Source organism: Pan troglodytes, chromosome 4, assembly GCF_028858775.2.
Source record: "Pan troglodytes isolate AG18354 chromosome 4, NHGRI_mPanTro3-v2.0_pri, whole genome shotgun sequence".
Lineage (NCBI taxonomy): Eukaryota > Metazoa > Chordata > Mammalia > Primates > Hominidae > Pan > Pan troglodytes.
The window spans coordinates 38670368-38696833 of NC_072402.2; the positions used below are offsets into that span (position 1 = coordinate 38670368).

A 26466-nucleotide genomic window follows, 5' to 3' on the forward strand; every position below is an offset into this window, starting at 1 on the left:
GACCAAACACAAAATCACACTTTCTTCTCTAAATGCTACTACTGAAAATGGGATGCCAAAGGTTAAGACTTCTCCAGGGAATCAAATGTTTTCCAACTTATCTTTTATTCCCACATGGGGACATATTAGTCACAAAGGCCATGCCAGCCTCATTGGCCCTGACAATCACATGCCAGAGAGATGGCCAGGGGAGCCAGTTCAGCACTGAGAACAAGTTGGGGGCTTTTGTGAAGAACGCTGCAAGTGCAGATGACTCACCCAGGTTTGTGACTCAGTGTTGCTGGAAGCCTTAGAAAAAGGTAGAACTTCCCAGCTAGGCGTGGTGGCTCACGCCTGTAATCTCAGCACTTTGGGAGGCCAAGGCGGGCAGATCATGAGGTCAGGAGATTGAGACCATCCTGGCCAACATGGTGAAACCTCGTCTCTACTAAAAATACAAAAATTAGCAGGGCATGGTGGTGCGTGCCTGTAGTCCCAGCTACTTGGGAGGCTGAGGCAGGAGAATCGCTTGAACCCAGGAGTCGGAGGTTGCAGTGAGTCGAGATTGCACCCCTGCACTCCAGCCTGGTGACAGAGCGAGACTCTGTCAAAAAAAAAAAAAAAAAAAAAAAAGAGAGAAAAAGAAAAGGAACTCCCCAGGCTTCCAGTTGGTATTTCCAGATCAAAGGTCAAGGTCATCACCAGGAAGACTAGCTGGAAAGTGTGCTTTCAGCCCCAGATTAGTTGAAACACAAGGGGAAGGGATAACTTCTGCACTGGCCACTCCACAAGGGACGACACTCACTGGCTGCAGCATCTGCTTCTACACTCTCCACCACTGAACCAAGAGGAACCAGAGTGCACCCCAGGAATTCATCACAACGCTGCTCACCTTCAGCAGCTGTGAAGGAGTAACTGAATTCTGAAGACAGTGAGGAAGTTTCTCTTCCCTTTCCTTTTTATGTGAAGACATTTGTGTGTGTGTGTGTGTGTGTGTGTGTGTGTGTGTGTGTGTCTGTGTGTTTTAAGAAAACAATGTTTTAGCATACCCTCCTCTTTCTTTTTTTTTTTTTCTTTTTTTTTTTTTAATTATACTTTAAGTTTTAGGGTACATGTGCACATTGTGCAGGTTAGTTACATATGTATACATGTGCCATGCTGGTGCGCTGCACCCACTCTTTCTAAGTTTACAAATAACAGTCCACATTGTCTAAAAAGAATTTTTGAAAGGTCCTTTTTCCCAACAGTTTTACCCTGTTGGCCCCATAGAAGCTAATGAGTTGAGAGGCCCCAAGGGGCCTGGACCCCCTTGGTCATCATCAGCTTCTGCCTCTGGAGGGCCTACTTGGGCCTGACCTTGCACATTCTCTGCACAGATGCCCCAGGGGACATCTGCACCAAAGCGCCCTTGATGGCCACCGGGGGGCTGCCATTCAGGAGCAAGGCCTAGAGCCCGGAAGCCCCTAGAACCTTTGGTTGGATGTTTTAAAGATGTTGCAGTTTTTAATGTCACTTTAAATTCCTAATACAGAACATGTCTCTGGGGCCACTGTTCAGACAATTCCCTCTGAGGGACAACATTCATCAGAAGATGAAAGAACATACATAGGCCCCGCTCTGGCCTCATGGAGCTGCTGCAGGCCAGGCAGACCCCCGCACACCCACGAGGCTGTGTTTCCACAGCAGTGAGTTCCCCAAGCATAGGCGCCAAGGTTCTTAGGCACAGAGGAAGAGCCCCTGACAGCAGTGGAGCAGTGATGATCTGCCCTCTAATGCAAAAAGCTGCCCCTGCCTGAGCCTGGACCACTTGGCACAGCTGACCGACCCCAGGGCCTACTCAACAACTGCTGTCTCTGGACTCTCACCCCACGGTGATACCCTGGCACATGCTTTGGATCTTACCCCTCAACTGCTTACCCAGAACACTGTGCTTCTGTGGCTAAAGGGGGCAGCCGTTTGCTGCATCTCCTGAGAGCCCAGTAGTGACAGGCAGAGAAACAAGACTTGGAGTTTTGGTGGTGCAGCGTCGCAGGGACGATGATCTATTGAAGATTTTTTAAAAAAAACGAAAGTTCTCATAGTCTAAAGGATGTTGGGTGAATTTTTCTAATTTCAATTAAAGCAGGAAACTATATAAATCCCACTCACACTATTACTTCCCCTATCAAATCTCAAACCATAAAACATTAATGTGCAAGAGACATGAAAAAAACAAAAACAAAAAACAAAAAAACCCAAAAACCTGTCAGCTGAATCAGATAATGGGGCTTGGGATGTAGACTGTGGAATGAATTTTTGTTGCATTTGTCCCCAGATCTCACTGTAATCAGGAAGTAAAGTGCCTTCAGGTCAGGTCCTGCAGATAGAGGAGCTTCGGTGCCTGAAGCCAGTTCCAGGAAGAGGGCTGACTGCCCAGCACATCATCTACCCCTACGGAAGCACCTCCTGTGCACCAGGCTTCATGCTAAGTGCCAGAAACATGGCTGACAAGACAGGCAGAGCCACATCATCACAGTGCTCTCTGAGTCCAGAGAGGAGAGCAGCTTTGCCCAGGTCAGCCTTCTCTTGGGCCACTGGCTGCTCTGGAAGCCCAAGCTATGCTCCAAGCTCCCTGGCTCTGACAAAGCCTGAGGAAGGGCACACACAGGCCCCTGTCTCTCAGAAACCACTGCTGCTACCCAAACACCATGGCTTCTCTCTGCCTGGATGCAAGTATTTATTCAATAGATATTTTCTGTGTGCCAGGACCTAGGAGGCAGATATAAGATGATGACGATGAAGGCATGGTCCCTACCCCTGGCAGTTCCACAGTGGCCTGGTCTTTCTTGTGAGAATTATACAAAGGCCATCCTTCTATCAGCCTGCCCTAACATGAGTTTTTGGTCAAATTAGTCTTGTCCCCCTCCAAGACGTCCAGCAGGAAAGCTCCCTAGCCTAACATAACATGATCGCGCCAGATCTAATTCACTCAGAAATTTGGTGGTTCTCACCCTCAGCAGTACATCAGAATCCCCTGGGGCGCTCTCAGAAATCCTCATGCCCAGACTGCACCCCAGACCCAATCTATCAGAGCCTCTGTTTTTGTTGTTGTTGTTTTCTTTGATAATTCTCCAGGTGATTCCAATGTGCAGCCAAGGTTGGGAGCCACTGTGTTAGCCCTTCCACACGCCTCCTCATTGAACACAGGTGCTGAAGGGGCTGCTCTTCCCTAGCACCAGTGGGTGGATGTGAACGTTCCTCCTGTAGGGATTTCAGCCATCAGACAGGTCCAGTGTTCCCTATGGATTACAACTGGCTTCTTATGAATCTGCCTTTTGTTTCATTTGTAACTTGTGGGCCAAAGCTCTGCGAATAGACTTAAACTCTTTTCAACAGTTCCAGTGATCTGAAACCTTCTCACAAACCTCTACTATACCCAAAGCAGCTTGAGAGCAGGCTCCCCCGTGCTTTCTCTTCATCGTGCCATAGTTCAGGGTTGTGTTTGCTATGAAAGTGCTCAATAGGCACTTGCAGAACGAATGGCACCCACTGAGACCTGGCCCTTTTCTTCCTCCCCAGACCCTCCAGTACATACGTTGCAGCTGTTCAGCCTCCCATCCTGCAGCCATCTTGTTTGACTAACAAATAATGAGGAAAAGTACCATTGAAGCCACTCCTTACATGGTGATTCTGGGTTTAGGGACAGCTGGTCAGGATGAGTAAATGCATACTTTCTTCAGTTTCCTGGAGCTGGGCTCTGAAATCTCACCCAGGAAACCTAGGCTTCAGCAAACCAGGGTGAGAAGCGGAAGGAAGAACACTCCAAATTCTTCCTCCTCCTCACTTCTTTTTCCAGCAATGGCACTAGAGGAAACCATACCTCTTGGAATTTTGTTCTTAGAAATTATTTAAATGAGGCACCACAGAAGCGAAGATCCAGACGCTTGAGTCTAATCTTATGTGATGAACAGTGCTTTGACCATGTTAGAAATAAAGGGTCCTATAGACAAAGAAGCAGGTGGTACAATGGCTGGGTTTTAGGTGCAGTTGGCTGCATACCTCCAAAGTGCGGTAGAAAGCTGAACTGAAATGCTGCAGTCAGAGCTGACATTTACTACTCCATTTACATTACTGCATGCCCAACCTTGCCCACTCCTGGACGAGGTGCTCTCATGGCCTTCAAGGAGCTACGCAGGTCTGGGCCTCCAGTTTTCCATAAAGAGACCCAGGATTCTCCGTAGGGATGCAGTTAGCTACCTCACTCTCTTAGCTTTTCACTCATGCCTCCAAGCTGCCCACCTGCCACTCCCTTCCATGGCACATCACATAAACAGGCCCATCCACATGACATGATCTACTTCAGCCCAAACACCCACAGGGGTGGCTGTGGACCCTGAAGCACCTGGAGGTAGGGTATGGACTGTGGAGGAAGCCAGGCCAAGCCAGGTGGGCACCTGGGCACCAACTGTACCCTCAGCTCAAGCTCCCCTACTCTACACATTGAGGGGACCAGCCATGCTTGATTATCTCCTCTCCTGCCTTTCGTTGCCTTTTCACTTTTGCAGAGGATTCCTCTCCTTACAATGACATATTCTTTTTTTTTTTTTTTTCCTGCGATGGAGTCTTGCTCTGTCACCCAGGCTGGAGTGTAATGGTGGGATCTCGGCTCACTGCAACCTCCGCCTCCTGGATTCAAGTGAGTCTCCTGCCTCAGCCTTCTGAGAAGCTGGGATTACAGGCACCCGCCACCATGCCCAGCTACTTTTTGTATTTTTAGTAGAGATGGGTTTTCACCATGTTGGCCAGACTGGTCTCGAACTCCTGACCTCGTGATCCGCCCACCTCGGCCTCCCAAAGTGCTGGGATTACAGACATAAGCCACCGCACCCGGCCTACAGTGACATATTCTATCCACTGCTCAAACCCACGTCAGTCAACACCTCCTCTATGAAGTCATCCCCGCACTTCCCAAGCAAGGGAAACCTTTCTCTTATGAATTCTCCGAAGATACACTTGTGCTTCCTTTATTTCCATATTGCTAACTACTTTAGGGTTAGAATCCTGGTTCTGCCACACGCATCCCATGTGAAACCTGGACAGGTTTCTTGACCACTTCAAGCCTCAGTTTCCTCATCTGTAGAAAGGGGAGCCTAGTATCTCCCTCCTGGAGTTGTGGTAAGGATTGCAGGAGTTAATGTATGAAATGCACTTGGAGAGTAACAGATACAAAGTGTCAACACGAAAGGCATCTTACTTGGATTACTAAAACATAGGCTCTTCCATGAGCTCCACTGATCAAATCTTTACTAAGTGCATTCAGCAGCATCAGTGGGAGATGGGGACACAGCGACCAAGACATGATGCTGCCCTGGAGGGTCTGGTCAGGCTGAGCAGTGATAGTGTGGTCAGTGCCAAATCCACTCCACAGCGGGGAGGAGGAGAGAGGTGGCCGGGGGCAGTCACAGAGGGGGCTCCTGACCTGGCTCAGGGGACCAAGAGTTTTCCAGGAGGACAGGAGGAAGGAAGAGCACGCTAGACAGAGGGAGTGACACACAGAGGCATGGCCAAGCCTGGCATGTCCAGAGAACTACAAACAGCCTAGTGTGACTTGGGAAGGTGGCAGGGAAAGCGGGGCAGGAAGGCAGGAGTGTGCTCCTCAAAGATGCCTGATGATGGTTTAGTCAGTGATGAGGAACCACCACTGAGCCCTTCACAATGAGGACTGGGGACCGGATAGGACAGCAGTCAACAGTGTGCTGCTAAGAGTTTAACCACCAGCTTGCTGAAAAAGCAAAGACAGCCGAACATAAGTTTATTATACATTTTACTGATATAAAGCGGAGGTCAGGAAATTATGGTCCAGGCCATAATTTAGCATATGGCCACATAGCACATTACTATAGCTTACCATCATGTATGCTCTTGACATTACTAACACGATAGTGAACTACAGTAATGTGCTTGGGAAGGGATGGGCTGTTCTTATTATTTCTTAAACATAGCATTTGTTTAATTGCATGTTTATGTAATTTAATTTTTAATAATGGCTGGTTTAACAACTGAATCACAAAATTCCAGAAAATTAAACAATCAGTTTTCACAAGTCAGTATGTACTGGCCACCTGTTTCTGTAAATACAATTTCATTAGAACATAGCCTTGCCCATCATTTATATATCATCTATTGCTGCTTTCCCATTACAATGGCAGAGTTGAGTTAAGTAGTTTGACAGAGACCGTAAGGCCTAATGTTTACTATCTGGCCCTTTAAGAACTAAATTCCCAATCCCTAATACAAAGAATGTATAACACACAATTTCAAAACAATATTCAAATATAAGGCACTCTTGGTTGTAGAGTCTATATAGCCAATGGATTCCCACAAAATGCTTTTGCTGGTTTTTTTGACCTCTTGTATCAGCAGCCAATTTATGGTTACAGTTAATGAATGAGTGAGTCTTGGCATAAATGTTAGTTGATATTTTCACTTACATCAAAAAGTAAGATGAGGGCCAGGCACAGTGGCTCAAGCCTGTAATCCCAGCACTTTAGGAGGCCGAGGTGGGCGGATCACAAGGTCAGGAGATTGAGACCATCCTGGCCAACATGGTGAAACCCTATCTCTACTAAAAATACAAAAAATTAGCTGGGTGAGGTAGCGGGCGCCTGTAGTCCCAGCTACTTGGGAGGCTGAGGCGGGAGAATGGTGTGAACCTGGAAGGCGGAGCTTGCAGTGAGCCGAAATCGCGCCACTGCACTCCAGCCTGGGCAACAGAGCGAGACTCCATGTCAAAAAAAAAAGTAAGATGAAAGACAAATAACAAAGATGTACATAGAAATTTCACTCATTTGTCAGTGATGTGAGGAACTTCTTTGTTGAATCAAATAATAGTTTGTAAATACTGGGGGAATCATTCTTGATATTTTTGGGTTACTCACAATGAAACTACTATAGACATGATATACATTTAAGTTTATCTTGTAATATTAACATTTTCTTCATCATTTTTTTAAGTCTAGAAAAATCAATTAAAAAAAAGGTCCTGATTTGTAGAGTTTGCCAATTTTCTTGATCTAAAAATACTCCCTTCATGGCTGTTTAAAGCTGCCAGAATGATGTCACTGAATGTGGAGTTGGGAAGATGTGTGCAGGGCACAGCTTTATCTGGCATTTCCATAATACAGATAAAACAGACGTACAAATGTCAAGAGCACACATGATAGTAAAATATAGTTATGTGCTTGGGAAGAGATGGAATGTAAGTACTTATTACTTCTTACAAATAAAATTTGCTTAAATGCATGCTTATATAATTTAATTTTAAATAATGGCTGGTTTAACACTAAATCACAAAATACCAGAAAAGTAAACAATCAGTTCTCACAAGTCAGTATGAACTGGCTCCAGCACACATTACGAGGAGGCAGAGGGAGTGGTCATGAGGCTCTGTAGGATGAGAGGTCATGATGGCTTAAAGGAAGTGGTGGTGGGGTGGGGAAGTGGACATGGAGTCAAGAGTTGTTTCAAAGACATCACCTTTGGAACTAAGTGGCTTCTAGGATGCAGGGGGCTCAGGAAAGCAAGGATGCTAAAGGTGGTTCCCAGGTTAGGATGGGGGTGACTGGGTAAATGGGGGTCTCATTAGCCAAGCCAGGGATTCTATTCTAGCGAGAGCAGATGCAAGGAGTGACTTCAGTCTCATCCATCCTGTATCTTCCACTGGGCCAAGTGCCAGCAGGCATGCATGCTCACTGAATGGATGATTTAGGTTGAGCAAAATGCCAGAAACTGATTCCTTCATGTGAGGTGAATAATTCCTTCTGAAAAGTCAGCCACCAACTGTTGCTTTGGAAAAAGAAAATTTTCCATAGAGTGCTAACACCCGTAAGTGGCCTAAAAATTGGTATATTAAGTAAAACTTTAACAGAAGTCAGGCCTAAGGTACTGTAAGTCTCTTGGGCTTAATTAGTACAAGCCTCCAGAGTGAGCAGAATCTTGTAATAGTCTGAATGACACAAGTCATGTAGAAGTGCAATCTTTGGAATTTTAGTTAAACTTATGGGGAAAAAACCCTCCTCCCAAACGCCAACATAATACTCCTCTTTAAATCCTAGTGGTCTTCAATGCATTAGAGATGAATAGATAACATTAATTTTTAAGAAATAGCTCAGCTATGTCTGTTCATTATCCATTACCAAACCTATCTTACTTTTCTTTTCTTTTTTTTTTTTTTTTTTGCGATGAAGTCTCGCTGTGTCACCAAGGCTGGAGTGCAGCGGCATGATCTTGGCTTGCTACAACCTCCACCTCCTGGATTTAAGCAATTCTCCTGCCTCAGCCTCCCAAGTAGCTGGGATTACAGGTGCCCACCACCACACCTGGCTAATTTTTGTATTTTTCGTAGAGATGGGGTTTCACCATGTTGGTCAGGCTGGTCTCAAACTCCTGACCTCGTGATCTGCCTGCCTTGGCCTCCCTAAGTGCTGGGATTATAGGCGTGAACCACCGCGCCCGGCGGTCTATCTTACTTTTCTTAAGTCAAATTATTTTTTCTCTATGTTTAGGCCTCCAGGACTGAGGCTCAGCTAAGGGTGAGGTGGGGTGGTGGGGGTCCCTGCTGAAGCTGGTTATTACTGGTGAGCAGGCATTACTGGTCTCACACAAAGAGACACTTTATTTCCAGCTCAGACCTATAGCTTCTTCCCCTCTGATTTTCCCATCCTCCACCTCCCACTTATCCCCACCATAGGGATACCTTATAAACAAACATCCATTGCCTTATAAACATCCTTGATGTAGAAGAAAGGATAGAATGAGAGAAGAGACGGGTCAAAAAAACCCCATCCGTGCAGGGCAGACACCCCCCAGCCTGCTGTCCTGCCGGCCATGAGGGTAAGCTTCTCTGCCAGGGCAAAGGGCACCTGTGTCTACCTGAAACTAGGCAGCCTCCTCTCACATCATGCTCAGGGTAGGTGCACATGCCCAGAATGTTATCGGTTTACCCTTTCCCTCGCAAGCCAAGAGAGCCCCCTCTCAGCTTCAGATGCTCTGGAACTTCACAGAGCCTGGCATGATCACCTCCAGCAGCCACCATCACCACCAAGCGTGAAGTTGTCTCTCCCTCCTCTAAGTCAAGACTTCTCAAACACAGAATCCTACCCCTGGATTCTCAGTACCCCCACCCCTGTCCCCTCCTCCCGGCTGCAAGCCCCTGCTTATCTTGTGCCCTCAGAGCCTCCCACAGTCCCTGATGTGTAGCAGGTATTCCATTCATGTCTGCTCGGGGGTTGGCTGTTCCAAACGTGGTTTCTCAGGAAAAAAAAAAATGTGGTTTCGCAATATCAGAGGCCTTTCTTTAAATAGATTCTTGTAAATATGTACTAAAGCTAAATGGAAAAATTTGGATAATTTTGTTTACCTTGTGGCTTTACCAAATATGTCAATAAATATTTTGGGGCACACAAATAAGGTGCACGTGTACAAAGTCTGTATCATAGTAATATTCCAATTACATAAAATACATTTCTGTGACTAGCTGCTTTTAGAGATAACTGCAGTCATGTTTTCAGTTGCAGTAGCCTTTTTCTCCAATTTTTAAAAAAAGAAGTCACACTTGGATGTGTGCCTTGGAAGAGTACAGAAACTATTCTTTGTAACACCATGTGAGACATATATTGGCTACATATAGATCAACTCTACATGGAATAAGAATTCGGGATAAGACAGAAGTTGCATCTTTAATTTCCTATGCCATCCAAAGGTTATTGTGTTAAGGAGTAAAAAATAGTTTTCAAAATAATTTCCTGATGTCTATGGGGCATACATAGGAAGTACGAAGAGGCATAACCCACAGTCCCCGCCCTAAGGCGAGAACTCACCCAAAGCAGCATAAGATTAATGATCCAATGGGTGGTGCAGACAAAAAGTGTCCCTGCTCCCTCTTTGCAGGGTAGAGACATGGGCTGGAAGGTTTGGAAGATTTCCTGGGGGGAAGAGAAGCTGAGTTGAGTCCTAAAGGACAGGGAAGCAACAAAAGGTCCACACTATTTAAAACCATGTAAAAGAGCCAAGTACTGGGAATTTAGGACAAATTGAAATTTTGTTTTTATCACTACTTAGCAATGAACAGAACCCCCACCACCCTCTTCTCTCAGCTCTGCTGAGAATGCCATGAGATATTAGACTCTGTTAGTGCTAAGGATCATGGTTTGCCAGAAGCTGGAGGAGAAGGCCCCAAATCATGAGAAGGCCCATCGGCCACACCACCCCTAGAAAGGTAAGGGGTGAGAGAAACAGAAATGGGCAAATGTGGGGAGAGTAAAGGCATGGGGGCAGTGAAGGCCAAGGACACACCCAAGAGAAGGCTGGCCTGGTGGTGGGAACCAGAATGGGCCCCAAGGGTTGTAGGCAGCAGAAACCCATTGAGAGGATGGTCCATGAAGGTGTAAGGACTGGATGGGAAAATCTGTGGACTGTCTGGAGGCCTACAGAAGGTGACTGAAGGTAGAGTGTGGATAAAAGAGAGAAGGCAAAAGAGGGAGGAAGAAAAGAAAGATGGCGTCAGCCTGCCTCTTTCCTGTAGTACTGGGCACAAGCAACTACAGAGTCCTTGAGTCCTTGGGTCCTTGTGGGTTCAGGGGGCTGTGAGCACAGTCCTGCGAGGCAAGAAAGAAATCGACCAACGGTGCTTGGTGGAACAGCCTGTTGGTCACACTCAGATCGCACACATCTCAGACAAGGCCCATGATCCAGGACCTGCTGGGTTTGGAGAGAAGGTCCTAGATCCTGGTGAGAACTGTGGGGCAGTCTCCTCTGTGACACGCTGGTGAAGCCAAGCTGTGCCAGGAAAAAAAATCTTACTAGCTGTCAACTGGTAGCTTTGCTCTGTTCCCACAAAAGGGCAGGAGGTCATTTTAATTAGGGGAGGCTGACCATCTCCTTTAACCCATGGTTGAGAAACCCATCTCAACCCATGGCTAAAGGGTTTCTAAGCATGTGTGGTCTCTTTGAGAATAAGCCATCCCCACTTTGCTGCCCAGACAACTCAGGGATGATGACTGTGCCTAACTGTCCACTGGCCCTCACTGGCTCCCATGCATCCCACTTCTGCTTAGTTTTCTGAGGGCTGTGGTGTCCCCTTGCCTGAGTACACTCAGTAGGACATGGTACTCCCCACTGTCCACCAAGCTCTAGAAAGTGAGACCTAACTTTCTGCAGCAGTTTGAGAATGATTGAAAGGGGCCCTGCATCTCCCCGCAAAGACATTCTCTATAGGTTTGCTTAAGCACCCATCAGAATGTCCTCTAGTGAGGGTAAAAGCCTCCTAGGGGCCTGGGAAACTGGTTACAGTATCTTTTCCTGGAGGCTCAGTGAGTCTGGAGCTGACTCATTGCTAGAAACGAGAGGAAGTCTGTAGCTCATTAGCATCCCGTCACCTGCAAAAGGGCAAGTGAGGTGAATCTGTGATAGGATTTGGCAGGGGAGGGAAAGTCCAGACCAGGTCTGTCCAATAAAAATATTGTGTGAGCCACACATGCAAACCACATGTGTAATTTAAAACTTCTAGTAGCCACATCAAAAATGTAACAAGAATAAGAGCTGATGGCTGGGTGCGTTGGCTCACACCTGTAATCCCAGCACTTCGGGAGGCTGAGGCAGGTGGATCACCTGAGGTCAGGAGTTCAAGACCAGCCTGGCCAACATGGTGAAACCCCATCTCCACAAAAAATACAAAAATTAGCCAGGCACTGTGGCGCAAACCTATAATCCCAGTTACTTGGGAGGCTGAGGCAGGAGAATCGCTTGAACCCAGGAGGCGGAGGTTGCAGTGAGCTGAGATCGTGCCACTGCATTCCAGCCTGGGCAACAGAGTGAGACTCTGTCTCAAACAAAACAAAACAAAACAAGACACAAGAGCAGATATAATGTCAGGGCCCTAACTGCCTCCTTTTTTCCCTATGCAAGTATGACTCTTGGACCATGGTTGCAGATCCTTGAAATTCTGAAGTTTGAGCCATGAATTTGCATTTGGATTTTGTCCTTGTGAAAAGGAAAAAGCCTCAGGGGACCTAGGTTCTCGTGTCCGCACCAGTACGCAGGGGCTGAGATAGGCTTTGAGACAGGACGCAGAGGCTGGCACGAAGGCAAAAGGTGCCCAAAGACGTGTATGAAGGGGAGAAGGGGTACTTCTGGGAGGTCAGGGCAGACTGTTGCTGGCCTAAGAAAATGGAACATCCAAGAAAGAAAATTATCTTCAAGAAATGAAGTCAGCAACCTTTTTCTGTGCAGGACCAGAGGGTAAATATTTAAGCTCTGCAGGCCACATGGCCTCAGCTCTGCCACCATAGTATGAAAGCAGCCAGAGGTGCAACACACTAGAGAGTGTGGCTGTGTTCCAATAAAACTTTATTTACAGAACAGGCCATATTTGGCCTGCAGGCTCTAGTTTCTTGGCCCCTATCTTACACAATAGCTAAAAATCCCAGACAGCCTCCTTAGGTCCTGGGTTTTGAGCTTCTCCAGTGCTTAATTCACATTTCCTCTGTGCTGCATTCTATTTATTCTGTTTACCTGTCTGTGGCCTCCCTGACATTGGGGGCAGATGCATTGTGTCCCTGGTGCCAGCACAGAACAGGTGTTTAACACATATTTGGGGAGAAAGTGTGTGTGCAGAGGAGAGGAAGACAACAGACAAACCTCACTGAGCATTTCCAGCCTCTTGGCAAAAAGCTACAGGGCTCATACAGGAAAAGGGATCTTTGCTGACGGCAAGCCTTACCAGGAGAGAGCAGCCTGGCTTACCACGTCACACCTTGTTAAAATGCAAACCCATGGGCCGATTTTGACATCAGGGCTAAACCCCAGAAAACCACACCACCGGAACCGCCTGCAGACAGGTGCCCTCCCCAGCACAGATCCCATTGCCATTCGCTGCAGCCTCCTTCGATGAAGAGGAAAAACACTGTAGCTAGCCAGAGGTATAAAAATGCTTTGTTATTAGAAAATCTAAATGTCTCTCCAGGCCTGTGCAGTACCATTAGGTGACGTCAATGGCTCAGGGTATCCGAGCTCTGCATTTCCTCTTTTCTAGGAGCAGCAGCTAATTCATGGTAGTAAAGGCGTTTCTACTTAGAGCCTCAGAAAAAAAGCAGGTGGCCCCCCACCCCTGTATCCTAAAGTCCTGTGCTAAAGGCTTGCCTGCTCTCCCTGTGAGGCAGGAGGGCTTTACAGCTGGCAGGAGGCCAGGACTGAGACATTCAGTTTCATTAACGCTAGCCACCAGCTTGAGGGCCTACTACATGCCAGGCAGTGTGGGCACACAAGGACAGCACAGACCAGTGGCCCTGCTAGAGGGGAGAGGGCAGTTTAGCACGCAAATAGCTGTGAAGATGATGGCGGTGGTTGGTGGGTGATACAAAGCAAAGAGGGTACCTCAGGGGCCTTCAGAAAGAAGGTGATACTTAATGTTTCTTGCACTGGGTCATGAAGGACTGGTAGGACTTGGGCACATGGAGTTGCAGGGAGACTGGTGACAGGGAGAGTAGGGGTCCCTGTCATTAAGTGAGAAAGAAGGTAAGGAAGAGGAGCAAGGCTGAGTTGGTGGGGGAAAGGCATGAACTGGACATGAACTGTGCTTGGTCAATTTCTGGCATGAGAATGAATGAACCCCAGTGGACCTGTGTCCTCTACTGTGGATCCACAGCCAAGAAATGTTGGTCTGCACTGCTTGTGTTCAGAAGTTTGTCTCGAAAGAGACACCAGGTGTCCTGTCCCTCTCTTTCTGCCTGCGTCAGCTCTTATGAAGAACTCATTCTTTCTCCTGGTATGTAGCAAAATGTCTGTTGGAACCCTTTTTTTTCCCTATGAAAGGCCATTCTTTCCTTTACCAGAGGTCTCCAAGGACTTGCCTCTTGCATGACTTCATGGTATTATGTGAAAACATCCTGATTTCAGATGAGATTCTCAGTGCTGGAGGAAGGACTTTATCTAGAACTATATCTTATAAAGGAGCACATGGACATGGACCCCTTTGATATCCTGAGACAACCGACTGAAGACCCTCACGGGCTCACTGGGCTCACCCCACTGTCTACTCACGTCCTGCTGGTTCCAGTTGATCTCCAGGCCTGGCTGGGCTTCACCTTCTCATCCAGCACTTCACACATCTCTGCCATCCTCTACTAAAATGGATTATGCCACAGAAGCCCTTGAAATCCTTTAGAGATACTGTCCCTCTTTAAAATCCTCATAAAAATCAAAGACCACATGTTGTAAGTTTTCAAAAATAGATCACTGATAATTATGTTTGTTGTGTAATTGTTAATCTACAAATTACAATGCATGAAGTGAAAATACACATAATCCAGTAGTAAAAGTACTAATCAAATAGAAAAAATACCTACACCAATGTTGCCCTCCATTACAAAATTACCTTAAAAAGTTCTTAAATAAAGTGGCTTCTTAAAATTCTGTTACTGCAGATGATAACATCCAGATGTATTCTTCTGTATGATGTAAGGGTAAGAAAAAATTGCAGTACTAATTTGGAATGATTCTTGTTTTTGATATGAATTTGTAGGGGTGCAATGCTCAAATGGATATATACTTTCCAAATGATTAAGAAATTAAGATAAAAATAGAACATTTTTTATTTGGAGGAAAAATTTTATGCCTTCATATATTAGTCTAGAGAGTTCCTCAGCCACAAGCTAAATCATAACCGATGTGCACTACAAATAAAGTGATATAGGTTTGCTGGGAAATAAAAAGATTTGTCAGAGGAACCAAATTTTCCCATAAATCTTCTTAATTGGCAGCTACAATTAGACATGGAGAAAGACAAGCAGAGAACAGCGGTGAGATAAGCAGAGAACAGAGGTGACGCACGGCCAAACAGACAGAGCAAACGAAGTGAGCTGATACCGTACCTGCTTATTATTGTCAGTGGTACAACACAGTTTCTTGAGTGAGACAAAATGCCTAATTTTCCTAATAACAAATAATCAGTTATTAGCGAGTCAGATATGAGATGATTCAACAAATCAGCAAATAAAAATGTCAACAGACTTCTTAAAGCTAAACTCCAGGGTTCGTCTTAGGGCAGTTTTAAAATTCAAGCAAGACTCAATCTACAGAAAACACAGTTTTCACACAGAGCCCACACATGCCTTTGGAAACTGGGCCTCCTTTATACATCCTAGAGGGCTCAGAAACACTTCCCTAATGGGTATCTTATTTTGTAACTGACTCCTAAAGTGTGGTTCCTAGATATCTTCAGTTGATAGGATAAAATGCTGCTACAAATAAATTAGTTTTAATTCTGCTGATACTAATAATTGCATAGCTACAAAAGATTCATTTGGACAATGACCACATTTCATGGCTGCTGTTTTTATATTAAATATCCCATATTCTTTCACACTATAATTGTCATAATAATGGCACTTTTCAGGCAGATAAAAATCCTCTCATTTCAAGGTCATGGACTGGGTCCTGAAACTCAGTGGGCAGTCTCACTCTTTATCATTGTCACAAGGAAAACCGGGCAAAAGATGACAGGTGCCTCAGCCCCATGCAAAAATCAGCTCACAGTCAATATTTTACTGAGAGTAAAACCATGAAATCCAGAGAGTTACATTAGGTTTTCTGCCCCCAGAAGCCCGTGGGGTATCCCACTCTCTCTCTCTCTTTACCTGGTTCACTTTTCTCTGTAGGCCTCTGAAAAGAGGATATAAAATACTGGTTACTCTGTAATAAACTTCACCCAACTAGGAAGAGGTAAAATTTCCCTACTTTTAATAAGAATTGCCTCTGATAGCTCACTGCCTACAATTACAGGGAAAATAACACTGGAAATTGTGTCTGGACAAAAGAACTTCTTTTTCTTATCTGTAAAATCAGAGAGACCAGAAAAGTGTATTCTGTTGGAAATTACCAGGCAATAGCATGTCTCCTCTGCTTTGGTTGCCTAATGATTCTGGTCACACACACAGAAAGGGATTCTTAGCTTTGATTTTCTGAGGAGATGGTATAAGGATGAGGATAAAAACAACATGACAGTCACGGGCATCATCTCCACCCCACAGTTCTCAGCACTGCCTGTGGGTGAGAATGGCCACGCTGAGGCCAGGCTGCTCAGGAGGAGGGCCGAGGGGCAGCCTCTCTCCAGCTCACAACCTCGGTCAGGGGCCTGTCAGTGCCCCCATCATCCAGAGTGAAGCAAAAAGGGAGCTTCAAATTACAAAATGGCATGAAATACCAGGTGGTATTGACGGGACGTAGCCTGAATTGATGGGAGAGCAATTTTGAAACTAACCAAAATTGGAGGGAAAATAAGCTATTACAAATACCTGGCTGATTTTATGAAACATCTCGTTTTCTATTCATGCAACAATTTGCAAGAAACTCAGGTAGTCCTAAGAGTCACAGGTGGGGCTCCTGTTCCAGTTACTGGCAGGATGACTGTGGCCTCATCTTTTTCTGACATGTCACACAACGTTGTGTTCCTTATACACCCAAGCTATGAACCTGGTGTTGACCTTCAGGCTGGCTCCCCACGGCTCACCATGATGTATGGTTAGGGGGTCCTGTTTGGCTTTGTAAATCTCACAAAATTTAACTGGAGGAAGGAAGAGGAATTGCATATTTTTCTTATCTCTCCACAAAAGAGAGAAGCTTCTCTGGTAATCTGAGATTCAGTGGATTGAGATGCCCTCAGCTCCTGGTCAGACACACCTTTCTCTCCATAAACAGTGGGCCTCCAAGGAACAAGTCCAGAACCGGCCTGGAGGAACCAGCATGGAGCGAGGGCCTCAAGCAGGAGAAAAGGTTGGCTCCCTATGCACTGAGTGCAGAGGCCAGAGAGCACCAGCAGGAGATCATTGTTGTTATGGGGAAAGGGAAGCCCAGAAATCAAGCCCCTTTAGAACACACTGGGAATGATAGAAGGCATAGGTGATCAGGTGGAGGTGGGAGGTTGGGGTGATGCTTCATAAAAGACATGGAAAACCATGTTTGGGGGTTGCTGCCGGCTGAGTGGAAGCACCCTCGATCTATACTACTACATTCAGCACAACCCTACTGCATTTGTGGATGTAAGGCCCCATGAGGGCCTTGAGTCTTTATCTTCAGCTAAAAGAGTTGAACAGTTTGCTCTCACCCTCCTTGGCCAATCACTGGGGTGATCTTCACGTGCTGTTGGATGCTGTCCCCGGATTTCCGTCTGGCATAGTAAACCCCCTGCCACTCCTACATGGACAAAGAGAGCTCTTAAAATCCTTCAGTCAAGGATGACAGCTGCTCCTGCAGAGGGTCTCAGAAGGCTGAGAAGGAACATTCCCACATGCTCTCGTTACATTTCCCAATGCCTGCTGTATTGTTGTACCCAGTGCAATGCTGATGTGGCCACATGTGTGAAAACAAGACCACAGATCCACATATCCACCACCAGGTTGTCTGTCCCAGCTTCCAGGACACTTGACCTGTGGGTGGAATTCTGCTCTCAGCCCTATGGCTGCTGTGGCACCAGGTCAAGGGATTCTTTGGAGATCTCTCTCAAAATCTTCACAGCAATCTGTGAACTTGGCATTATCATACTAAATTTACAGGTGGGTAAACTGAGGCTCAGAGAGTCTAGGTAACTTGCCCACATGAGGATGCAGAAAATCTGCGTATAAATTCATGTCTACTTAACACTCGCTGAAGCCCATCATCTTCCTAACATCCTACGGGCCCCCCAGCCAAGGCTTCTCGGGGGTTACTCTGGCTCCTCTTAGCTTCTGTGAAAGAGGCCAAGGGGAGAGTATCGGTTCCTGTTCTCTGAACATGGGAGGTTTGGCTAATCAGAAACTGAGATTCCGATTCCCTGCAGCCATTTCTTGCCCCCTCTATCACATAAGGTGGCTAATTGGTATGCACCTTGGTATATGTGGCTATATTCTTTTGGCAACAATTTTTGGAATAGTTAACAATGTCTTGTTTCCTTTTTGGTCTCATTGCCTCAATTAAAAAAACATTTTGATCATCATCTATAATCCAAATTTATCTTATCCCTCTAAAATGTTCCCTCTATTAAATGGATACAGGGCTTATTTAACTACTTCACATCACAGAAAGGAAGATGAAAGAAATTGTATGTGAAGAAGCATTCTGAATGCTTAACAGAAAATGCACAGGCAGTTCCAGCAATGAGAGGCAGTGCTCTACAGGAGGAGAGGGCTTCAGGGAAAATTCCTCTCAGACTTCCATCATTACCTTCATCTACCCAGATGAAGGGGAAGCCACTGGAGGAACAGGTGCAGCTGGGAGGAGGAAGCTACAAATGTATGTTGAACAGCGATCAGAGAACAGAAAAGGAAAACTGGGAAAAAAACCTGGCCTACCTATAAATACTGGTATTAAATATGTCTAGTCTCCCAAACACTGGATAGACTGAAAAAACACAACAGCTCTCTGGGTGGAACTCTGCTCAGAGATACCCACGATATTCCAGCAATGGCAGATGGGACATATTCATGCACAGGATGAAATGTTTTCACACAAAATCACCAGATTCTGTACCATAATGATAAGCACCAGATTCACTTGAGTTCCAAAGTTAACTTGAAAATGAACTCATTTTGCAAACATAATAGATCTTTCACTTAATTATGACATTATTTAAAAAGCTAATCTTAAGGATGAAATTCTAAAACTCAGGAAAAAAAGTGCATTGGGGAGAGGGTTTGTGGATTGGTTTTGCTGGTGTAACCCACCTTTCCCTTCTTGATGCATGTATTGATGGTGTCGAGAAGGTCTGCCCGGTTCTTATCGCTTTTGGGCAGATCAGCGAGTTCTTTTCCCAGGAGCTCACCTTTGTGGTAGCCCATCATCCTTTCGAAGGCTGGGTTGACATACTGTTAATGGGAGGTGGGTACAGATCAGTGCGGGGACACAAGACAGAGTTCATGAAATGTCTGTGTGCCCCGTAGGAAGACTTGTTGGGACCCAGAGGAATATCAAGCAAGAAGTTCCCAGGGCAAACATTCTCTAATGCAGTTAGCTGGCCAGGTCCTGCTGCCCCTCTCCATCCCCAAACCCTTCCTGGAGGAGTTCCCTCCTTCCTGGCAGCAATTTATTCATTCAACTGCCATCCTGATCCCCTGTAGGAAATCAGAAGAAACTTCAGCAGGAAAAAAACAGGAAGCCCTCATCTAGCAGTACCAGCCTCTTGGGGAACTCATTCACCATCTACCACCCCATGAATAAGGAAAAACTCAGACAAAAAAAAAGAAATAAAAATAAATTAGGACTGGGTCCATAAGTTTGTAGTTAAAAAAAGAAAGTTTCAGGCTGGGCGCAGTGGCTCATGCCTGTAATTCAATTCCAGCCCTTTGGGAAGCTGAGGCAGGAGGATCAGTTGAGCCCAAGAGTTCAAGATCAGCCTGGAAAACACAGCTAGACTCCACCTCCACAAAAATAAAAAAATTAGCCAGGTGTTATGGCACACACCTGTAGTCCCTGCTATTCAGGAGGCTGAGGCAGAAGGATCACTGGAGCCTGGGAGTTTGAGGCTGCAGTGAGCTATGATTGCACCGCTGCACTCCAGCCCAGGCAACACAGCAAGACCCTGTCTCTTATAAACAAACAAATGAACAAATAAGAACTCCATTCAACAGTGGCGGCTTGTATTATGCACATCTCCACAACTGGATTTCTCATGTCTCCTTTCCAATTGCCACTATCTATTGATCAATGTTTGCTACAGTTTGGGGACACTACCAGTAGAATCAGAACAATAAATTCAGTTAAATGGCTGGGGCAGGAGGCAGCCCTTTCAGTGCTGGGCTCAGGCGGGTGTGAAGCTCCCCTCGGCAGATTCTGGGGCCAGCAGACTCAGAGGTTTCTTTTCAAAATTCTGCCTGGGGTCCTGGAATTTAGAGCCATGACCCTAGATGACTCCAGGTCCTGTCCCACCCTCTGATTTCTTTTCAAAGATCACAGATGGGGGCTGAGTGGAGAGAGAGAAGCGGTGAAGAATGTCGGGAAAATGTAAACAGACTGCATCTGGGTCATGAATTTCTTTGGGCTTAAATTGCAGCCATCTGCTGCTTCGGAGATGTTCGAACCAACTGTAATCACTCTTGCCCTCAACTGCGATGGCAGCAGTCATGAACAGGGTGGCACAGGGACACTTGGGGAGCTGTTCCTTGGGAGACACAGCTTCTATTAACACGATCAACCCTGAGAGTTGAAGGGGTTTGGAAGATGCTCTGGTCATCAGGCCTTTGGTGGGTGACTGAAGAGAAGGGGGCCTGATATTGTCTTCATGGATCTCCAGACCCCCTCCTGGCCCCATCACTGACATGTAGTACTCAGGGCCCTCCCTAGGCAGGGAAGGTCATCACTTACAACGTAGCCCCTGCTCACAAAGCCAGCCTCATACCTCCCGGGACCACCTCTGCAGGCTGCTGAGCTGTCTGCATGTCTCTCTCATCTCCGGGCCTTTCCCCACGTGCTCTCTCTGCTTATAATACCCTTCCCTGTCTCTTTCCCTCTCCAACTCCAATTTATCCCTCTTCTCTTCCAGGAAGCCTTCCCTGACTCCCCTACCTAGTCCACTCCCAAGAGCTGCCACTGATGCCTGTGCAGACTTTCAGTGACTTATTACACCGAATTTAAATTTTTGTTTATCTCTCTCTCTCCCAGTGGACATTCAACTCCTCAAGGGCAAAGGCTATTTTGAATTGATCTTTGGATACTCAGGACTGTTTATTAACTATTTGAGGAATGAATAGAAAATATTAGAGAATATATTATTTTCTTTATTTGTTAGCCATATTCTCATACCTTTTCATGTGTGTTCATTCTGCCTTCCCTATTAAGTTGTAAATTTGGGTAGAAGTCATGGCCCTTCTTTCACACCAGGGTTCCTGAAACCTCAGAATGCAGCAGCTACTCCCAGATATGGATTCTGGAGCCAAGGCACCCAAGTTCAAATCCTGGCTCTGCCAATTACCAGCTACAAAACCATGGACAAATTACTTAACTTCCCTGGTCCTCAGTTTCCTCATCTGCAAAATGAGTACAATAGTGATACCTGACTCACAGGATTGCTTTAAGAAATAAATGAGTATGTGTAAAATGCTTAGAACTGAGCCTAGTATATGGTAAGTAACAATTAAGTGTTTTAAAGCAAATATATATAGAGTTTAGATAGATGGGGGCATGGAGGAAGACAGGAAGGAAAGGAGGGAGGAATGGATGGGTGGATAGATAACAGATGGATAGACAGACACAGATAGGTAGATATTGCTTCTAAATTTTAAGTGCTGCTACTTGACCTCTGAAGATTTGTATTCAAAAAGGCATCTAACTATTTGATTGGAGTGCCCTGAAAAGGATGCTGATATCAAGTAAGAACATATATTAACTATCCCATCCAATGATGACATCCTCAAAATTTATAGCACATAGGTAATTTCACCATACATATAACATCTTCTATTCCGCTCCTTCCTCCTTCCTCTTGTTTTAAGTTCCATACTACAGATTGCTGATACATTTTTCTAAAGGAGGATGGAAAGGTTCCCTGAGAAAAAAGCTGTAAGGTCTTCTTTCAGAATCCAAGTTTCCCTTTAAAGGCAGTGACTCTCCTTCCACCTCTCCTTTACAGGCATCTATTATACTGGCCTCATGCTCCTGCTTCTTCCTGTTCATCGCAAAGGCTGGGAGATGATTAATATCATAATGTGACACCATCACAATATTACCTCTCCCAAGGATACAGGTTTTCTAACCACCAATTGATAACTGGAGAATGAAAGACTCTGTTCCCTATTCTAGAAGTCGTTTGTTAGATTACAGGTGGAGGGGCGGCTAGTGGGCAGGGAGCCCCTTCTCCTCATTTCTGAAATCAAATCCAGCTGCACACTGCAAAACAGGGAGGTGCAAAGAAAATGTGCTTCATGAATAGAATTGATTGTCCAAGTCGGGATATAAGTGGGAGAGATGTGGGATTTTTGTGCTTGGTCTGTAACAGAAACACGTCTGGCTCTCTCTGAGGTCCAAGAGGCAGACCTGTGGGCAGGTGGGCCACTAATAGCCAGCAACACGAGGAAGCCTTCAGATACATTTCACGGGGCAGCCATAAAACATATTCTAACAATACAGCTAAACAGGAAACCAGGTAGGAAGGCTTTGGAGACATGACTACATATTTTAGTTCTGATATTTATTACTAAGGCTTTCCTTGGATAAGTTCCTTGGCCTTGTTGGGACTCAGTTTCCTCATCTGCACTATAGGGCAATGATGTCTCTTTCCTACCCTTACTGAATAGAAATGAGACAACCTAATGAAAGTGCTGATGACATGGCCTAGACAGGGTGGGCTATTGATGCTATTGGTCTGGTATGAGAACAAGGTGTGTATGTGTGCACTGGAAGATTTCAGGGCAGACAAATGTGAGGCTTCTGCTGTGGGCTTCGCTGTGTGTTGCCCACTGTCTTTGGTGCCCTACTGATAAGTGCTCCTCACACTCCATGCCACTCTGCAAACCAACAGCAGGCAGGCAAGCACCAATTCGTGGAAAGTCTATATTTCAGGGTATTTTACAAATACAGATGTCTTACTTTCCAACAATTATAATAAGAACACCTCATTTCTTGAAAGGTTTCTCTGCTACGCACATTTCCTTAGGAGGATGACATTCATGTAAGAATGCTTTGTAATTAGGATACCCACTGCAGGTAAACAAATGAATGTCTTTGAAAATACTCTGTTCCCTAGACATTAATAAGCATTTGCTGTACCATTCTGACTTACTTCTATGTCAATAGTGTCTTCACAGATGGTCAAAAGAATTGATCCCGGTTCTAGCTGGGTGCAGTGACTCATGCCTGTAATCCCAGCACTTTGGGAGGCCAAGGCAGGTGGATCACTTGAGGTCAGGAGTTTGAGACCAGCCTGGCCAACATGGTAAAACCCCATCTCTACTAAAAATATAAAAATTAGCTGAGTGTGGTGGCACATGCCTGTAATCCTCGCTACTTAGAGGCACAAGAATCACTTGAACCTGAGAGGCAGAAGTTATACTAAGCCAAGATTACCTCTGTACTCCAGCCTGGGCGACAGAGTGACAATCTGTCTCAAAAAAATAAAATTTTTTTAAACCCCATTTCTGTCAAAGAAATTGCAGGTTCTGATCTGAAGTAATAATTTTTTGTTCTTTATTGAATATCTAATTCTTAAGTCTATCAGTATTCTTTGCACAGCTTGATATTTATTTCTCTTAAGAAAATGTGCTGATACATGAGGATGATGGGAAAGTACTTGATAAAAAGTGTGGCTTAAACCTGAAAGGTTCATTTTGAATGTTAATGATAGAGGTGGTTTCTTTCCATACCTGAATCACGTGGTCATCGCTTGTTATTTCTATGGCTTCATGACAGTGATCTAATGCTGTAAACACTGAATTACAGGCCCTGAAAGTTATAAAAGATTGAAGTTAGTTCTTCTATGAAAACCATTCACATTTCATCTGTTAATTTAACAAAGTAAACAGATACCAGGTTCATCAAATCTACGTACTTTTTGTTATTGCCATGGTCTGAATGCTGATGTCTCCCAACAGTTCATATGTTGGAATCTAACATCCAATGTGATAGTATGAAGAGGCAGGGCCTTTGGGAAGTGGCTAAGTCAGTGGGGCTTCATCCTCATGAATGGGATTAATGCCTTTATTAAAGAGGCTCCAGTGAGCTCCCTTGCACTTTCTGCCATGTGAGGACATAGAGAGGGTGCCATCTATGAGGAACAGGCCCTCACCAGACACAGAACCTGCTGGCACCTTGATCTTGGACTTCTCGGCCTCCAGAACTGTCAGCAGTACATTTCTGTTGCTTATAAATTACTCAATTTATGATACAGTAATGCAACTCATAACGATATTTCAACAATGGACTCAATATACAGTGGTGGTCCTGCGAGATTATAACCTAATTCCTATTGCCTAGTGGTGTCGTAGCAGACATAACACCCTCACGTGTCCGTGATGATGTTGGTGTAAACAAGCCCACTAAACTATCAGCTGTATAAATGTGTAGCAATACAGTAATGATGTACAGTATATAACATTTGATAAGAGGTAACTAGGATACTGGTTTATGTATTTGCTATACTGTTTATCATTGTTTTAGATAAAATACTCCTTCTACTACTAAGAAAAGGTAACTGTAAAGCAGCCTCAGGCAGGTCCTTCAGGAGGTATCCCAGAAGAAGGCATTGTTATCATAGAAGGTGACAGCTCCATGTGTGTTATTGCCCCTGAGGACCTTCCAGTGGGACAAGATGTGGAGGGGGAAGTCAGTGATATTGATGATCCTGACCCTGTGTAGGCACCAGCCAAAGTGTGTCTTAGTTTTTAACAAAAAAGTTGAAAAAGTAAAAAAAAAAAAAAAAAAAAAAAAGATTTACAAATAGAAAAAAGCTAACAGAATAATGTTATAAAGAAACAATTTTTTTTGTACAGCTGTGAAATGTGTTTGTGTTTTAAGCTAAATGTTATTAAGAAAGTGAAAAAGTTAAAAAATATAAAGGTTTATAAAGTTAAAAAGTAGCAGTAAGCTAAGGCTAATTTACTATTGAAGAAAGGAAAATGTTTTAATGAATTTTGTGTAGCCTAAGAGTACAAAGCTGATAAAGTCTATAGTCCTATACACATAATGCCCTGGGCCTTCATGTTCCCTCTCCATTCACTCACCAGCTCACCCAGAGCAACTCCCAGTCCTGCAAGCTCCATTCATGCTAAGTGCCTTATACAAGTGCACCATTTTAAATCTTTTTATACTGCATTTTTACTGTGCCTTTCTATGTTTAAATTTACAAATGCCATTGTGTTAAAAGTATTTACAGTATTCAGTACAGTAACATGCTCTACAGGTTTGTAGCCTAGGAGCAACAGGCTATATATACCACGTAGCCTAAGTGTGTAGTAAGCTATACCACGTAGGCTTGTGTAAGTACACTCTATGATGTTTGCACAATGACAAAATCATCCAACGACACATTTCTCAGAACATATCCCCATCATTAAATGATGCATGACTGTATTTCATTATTGCAATCCTAACAGACTAAGAGGGTTAATAATATGCTTTGAGGGAAAAAAACTAATCTTTCAAACTAAATGCATAAACAATAGCATATATATCTGTGTGTATGATACAAAAAGAATTGTAATTCAGTGAAATCTTTGTGGATCTTGGAATGGACTATGTGTGTGCTGAATGAAACTTCAACACTAACACGAGGCAATGACGTTCTTCTGTTTCATTCACAGTTGTGGTCATGGAGAAGTTAAGTCTCCATCAATTAGAGAACTTAACTGGGCCCAAATTGGATGTGAGGTATTCTGGCCTTTTGCAACAGACACAAAAACATTTCTTCTCCTTTTTTGCTGTTGTGATGTTTCTCGGCTTCCAACCATTCCCCCTGGCATGGTGAAAGGCAAACCCAGCAGAACTCCCCTTGCTGGTTCATTGCACCTCTGCAGCTCTCCAGTGGGGACTTTTCTTGGTGACCTTCCCTATATTTCTGGAATATTTGGAATCAGACTCTCATTTGTTTATTATAGTTTTAACTAATTTCCTAATCTAGAGCAACTCCAAATACAGTAAGCTATTTACTGTCCAACATAGCAAGCATGTAGCTAGAGCTCTGTTATTTATACTGACTGTTTAAAGAATCCCAACAAAAAGCTTTCTTACACATTACAAAAAAAAAAAAAAACTGTTGATTTACTGGATTGATGTTTTTTCTTTAAAAAAAAAAAACTCTGAAAAATGTTATTTTTTTCCACTCATAAAGGCATTCTAACTTTGTCTTCCTATTTTGATCTGTTTAGAGGGAAGAAGGCAGAAAGAACTGGGTGAAATCTGGCTCTGTATTTTTCCAGTTATGCGACCTGAGGCAACTTTCTGTCTTCAATGGCCCTCAGTTTCCTCATCCATAAAATGAGGATAATAATACGTATTTCACAGGCTTTTGTAAAGATCAAAACAGATAGTTTATGTGAGGCATTTCTCGAAGTGCTTGGGACAATATGAGAATACAACACATGATACCTGTTGTTATGTTTAAGATGACAGAGTAATACGTCTTTGTTCTCTAAGGCTTTCAAAAGGCTTTGGTGAAAAAAATGAATCGTAACCTATCTTTTCTCATAAATATACCTGAAATGTCAAACCAAGAACTGTATTCAATAATAGTGAGGTATGCGTATGGAGTGCAGTATTTTAGCCAACTGCAGGACGCCATTCCTATAGTTGCAGAAATGAAGATATCAGTGTGAGAAGGTAAGTGTAACAAGTAATCATGATATGGGTTAGAAGAGCAGAGGAGAATATTAACCTAACTCAACTGAAATGGCTTACAGGCGCAGTAGTATATTTTCTTAGTTAAATTGCTCCAGTCTACCTAATTTGAACTGTATACTGTCTTAGTACCACCACTTGTAAACACAATTTAAAATA

The 26466-nt window shown here is 44.5% G+C and overlaps 1 protein-coding gene across 10 annotated transcripts in view; it reads right to left on the reverse strand.

The window, feature by feature from the left end:
* PDE8B (phosphodiesterase 8B) overlaps positions 1-26466 on the reverse strand; it is a 247221-nt gene that overhangs the window by 60116 nt on the left and 160639 nt on the right. For 4 of the 10 annotated variants that reach the window (XM_517695.9, XM_016953109.4, XM_016953108.4 and 1 more), the window contains exons 7-10: positions 23340-23418; positions 18711-18851; positions 17117-17205; positions 14886-14946 (exon numbers count right to left, since the gene is read on the reverse strand). In XM_517695.9, coding sequence (XP_517695.4) covers positions 14886-14946; positions 17117-17205; positions 18711-18851; positions 23340-23418 — 370 coding nt within the window. The remainder of the gene's footprint in view (positions 1-14885; positions 14947-17116; positions 17206-18710; positions 18852-23339; positions 23419-26466) is intronic. The other 6 variants (XM_054684284.2, XM_016953110.4, XM_054684285.2 and 3 more) reach the window with 2 other exon arrangements.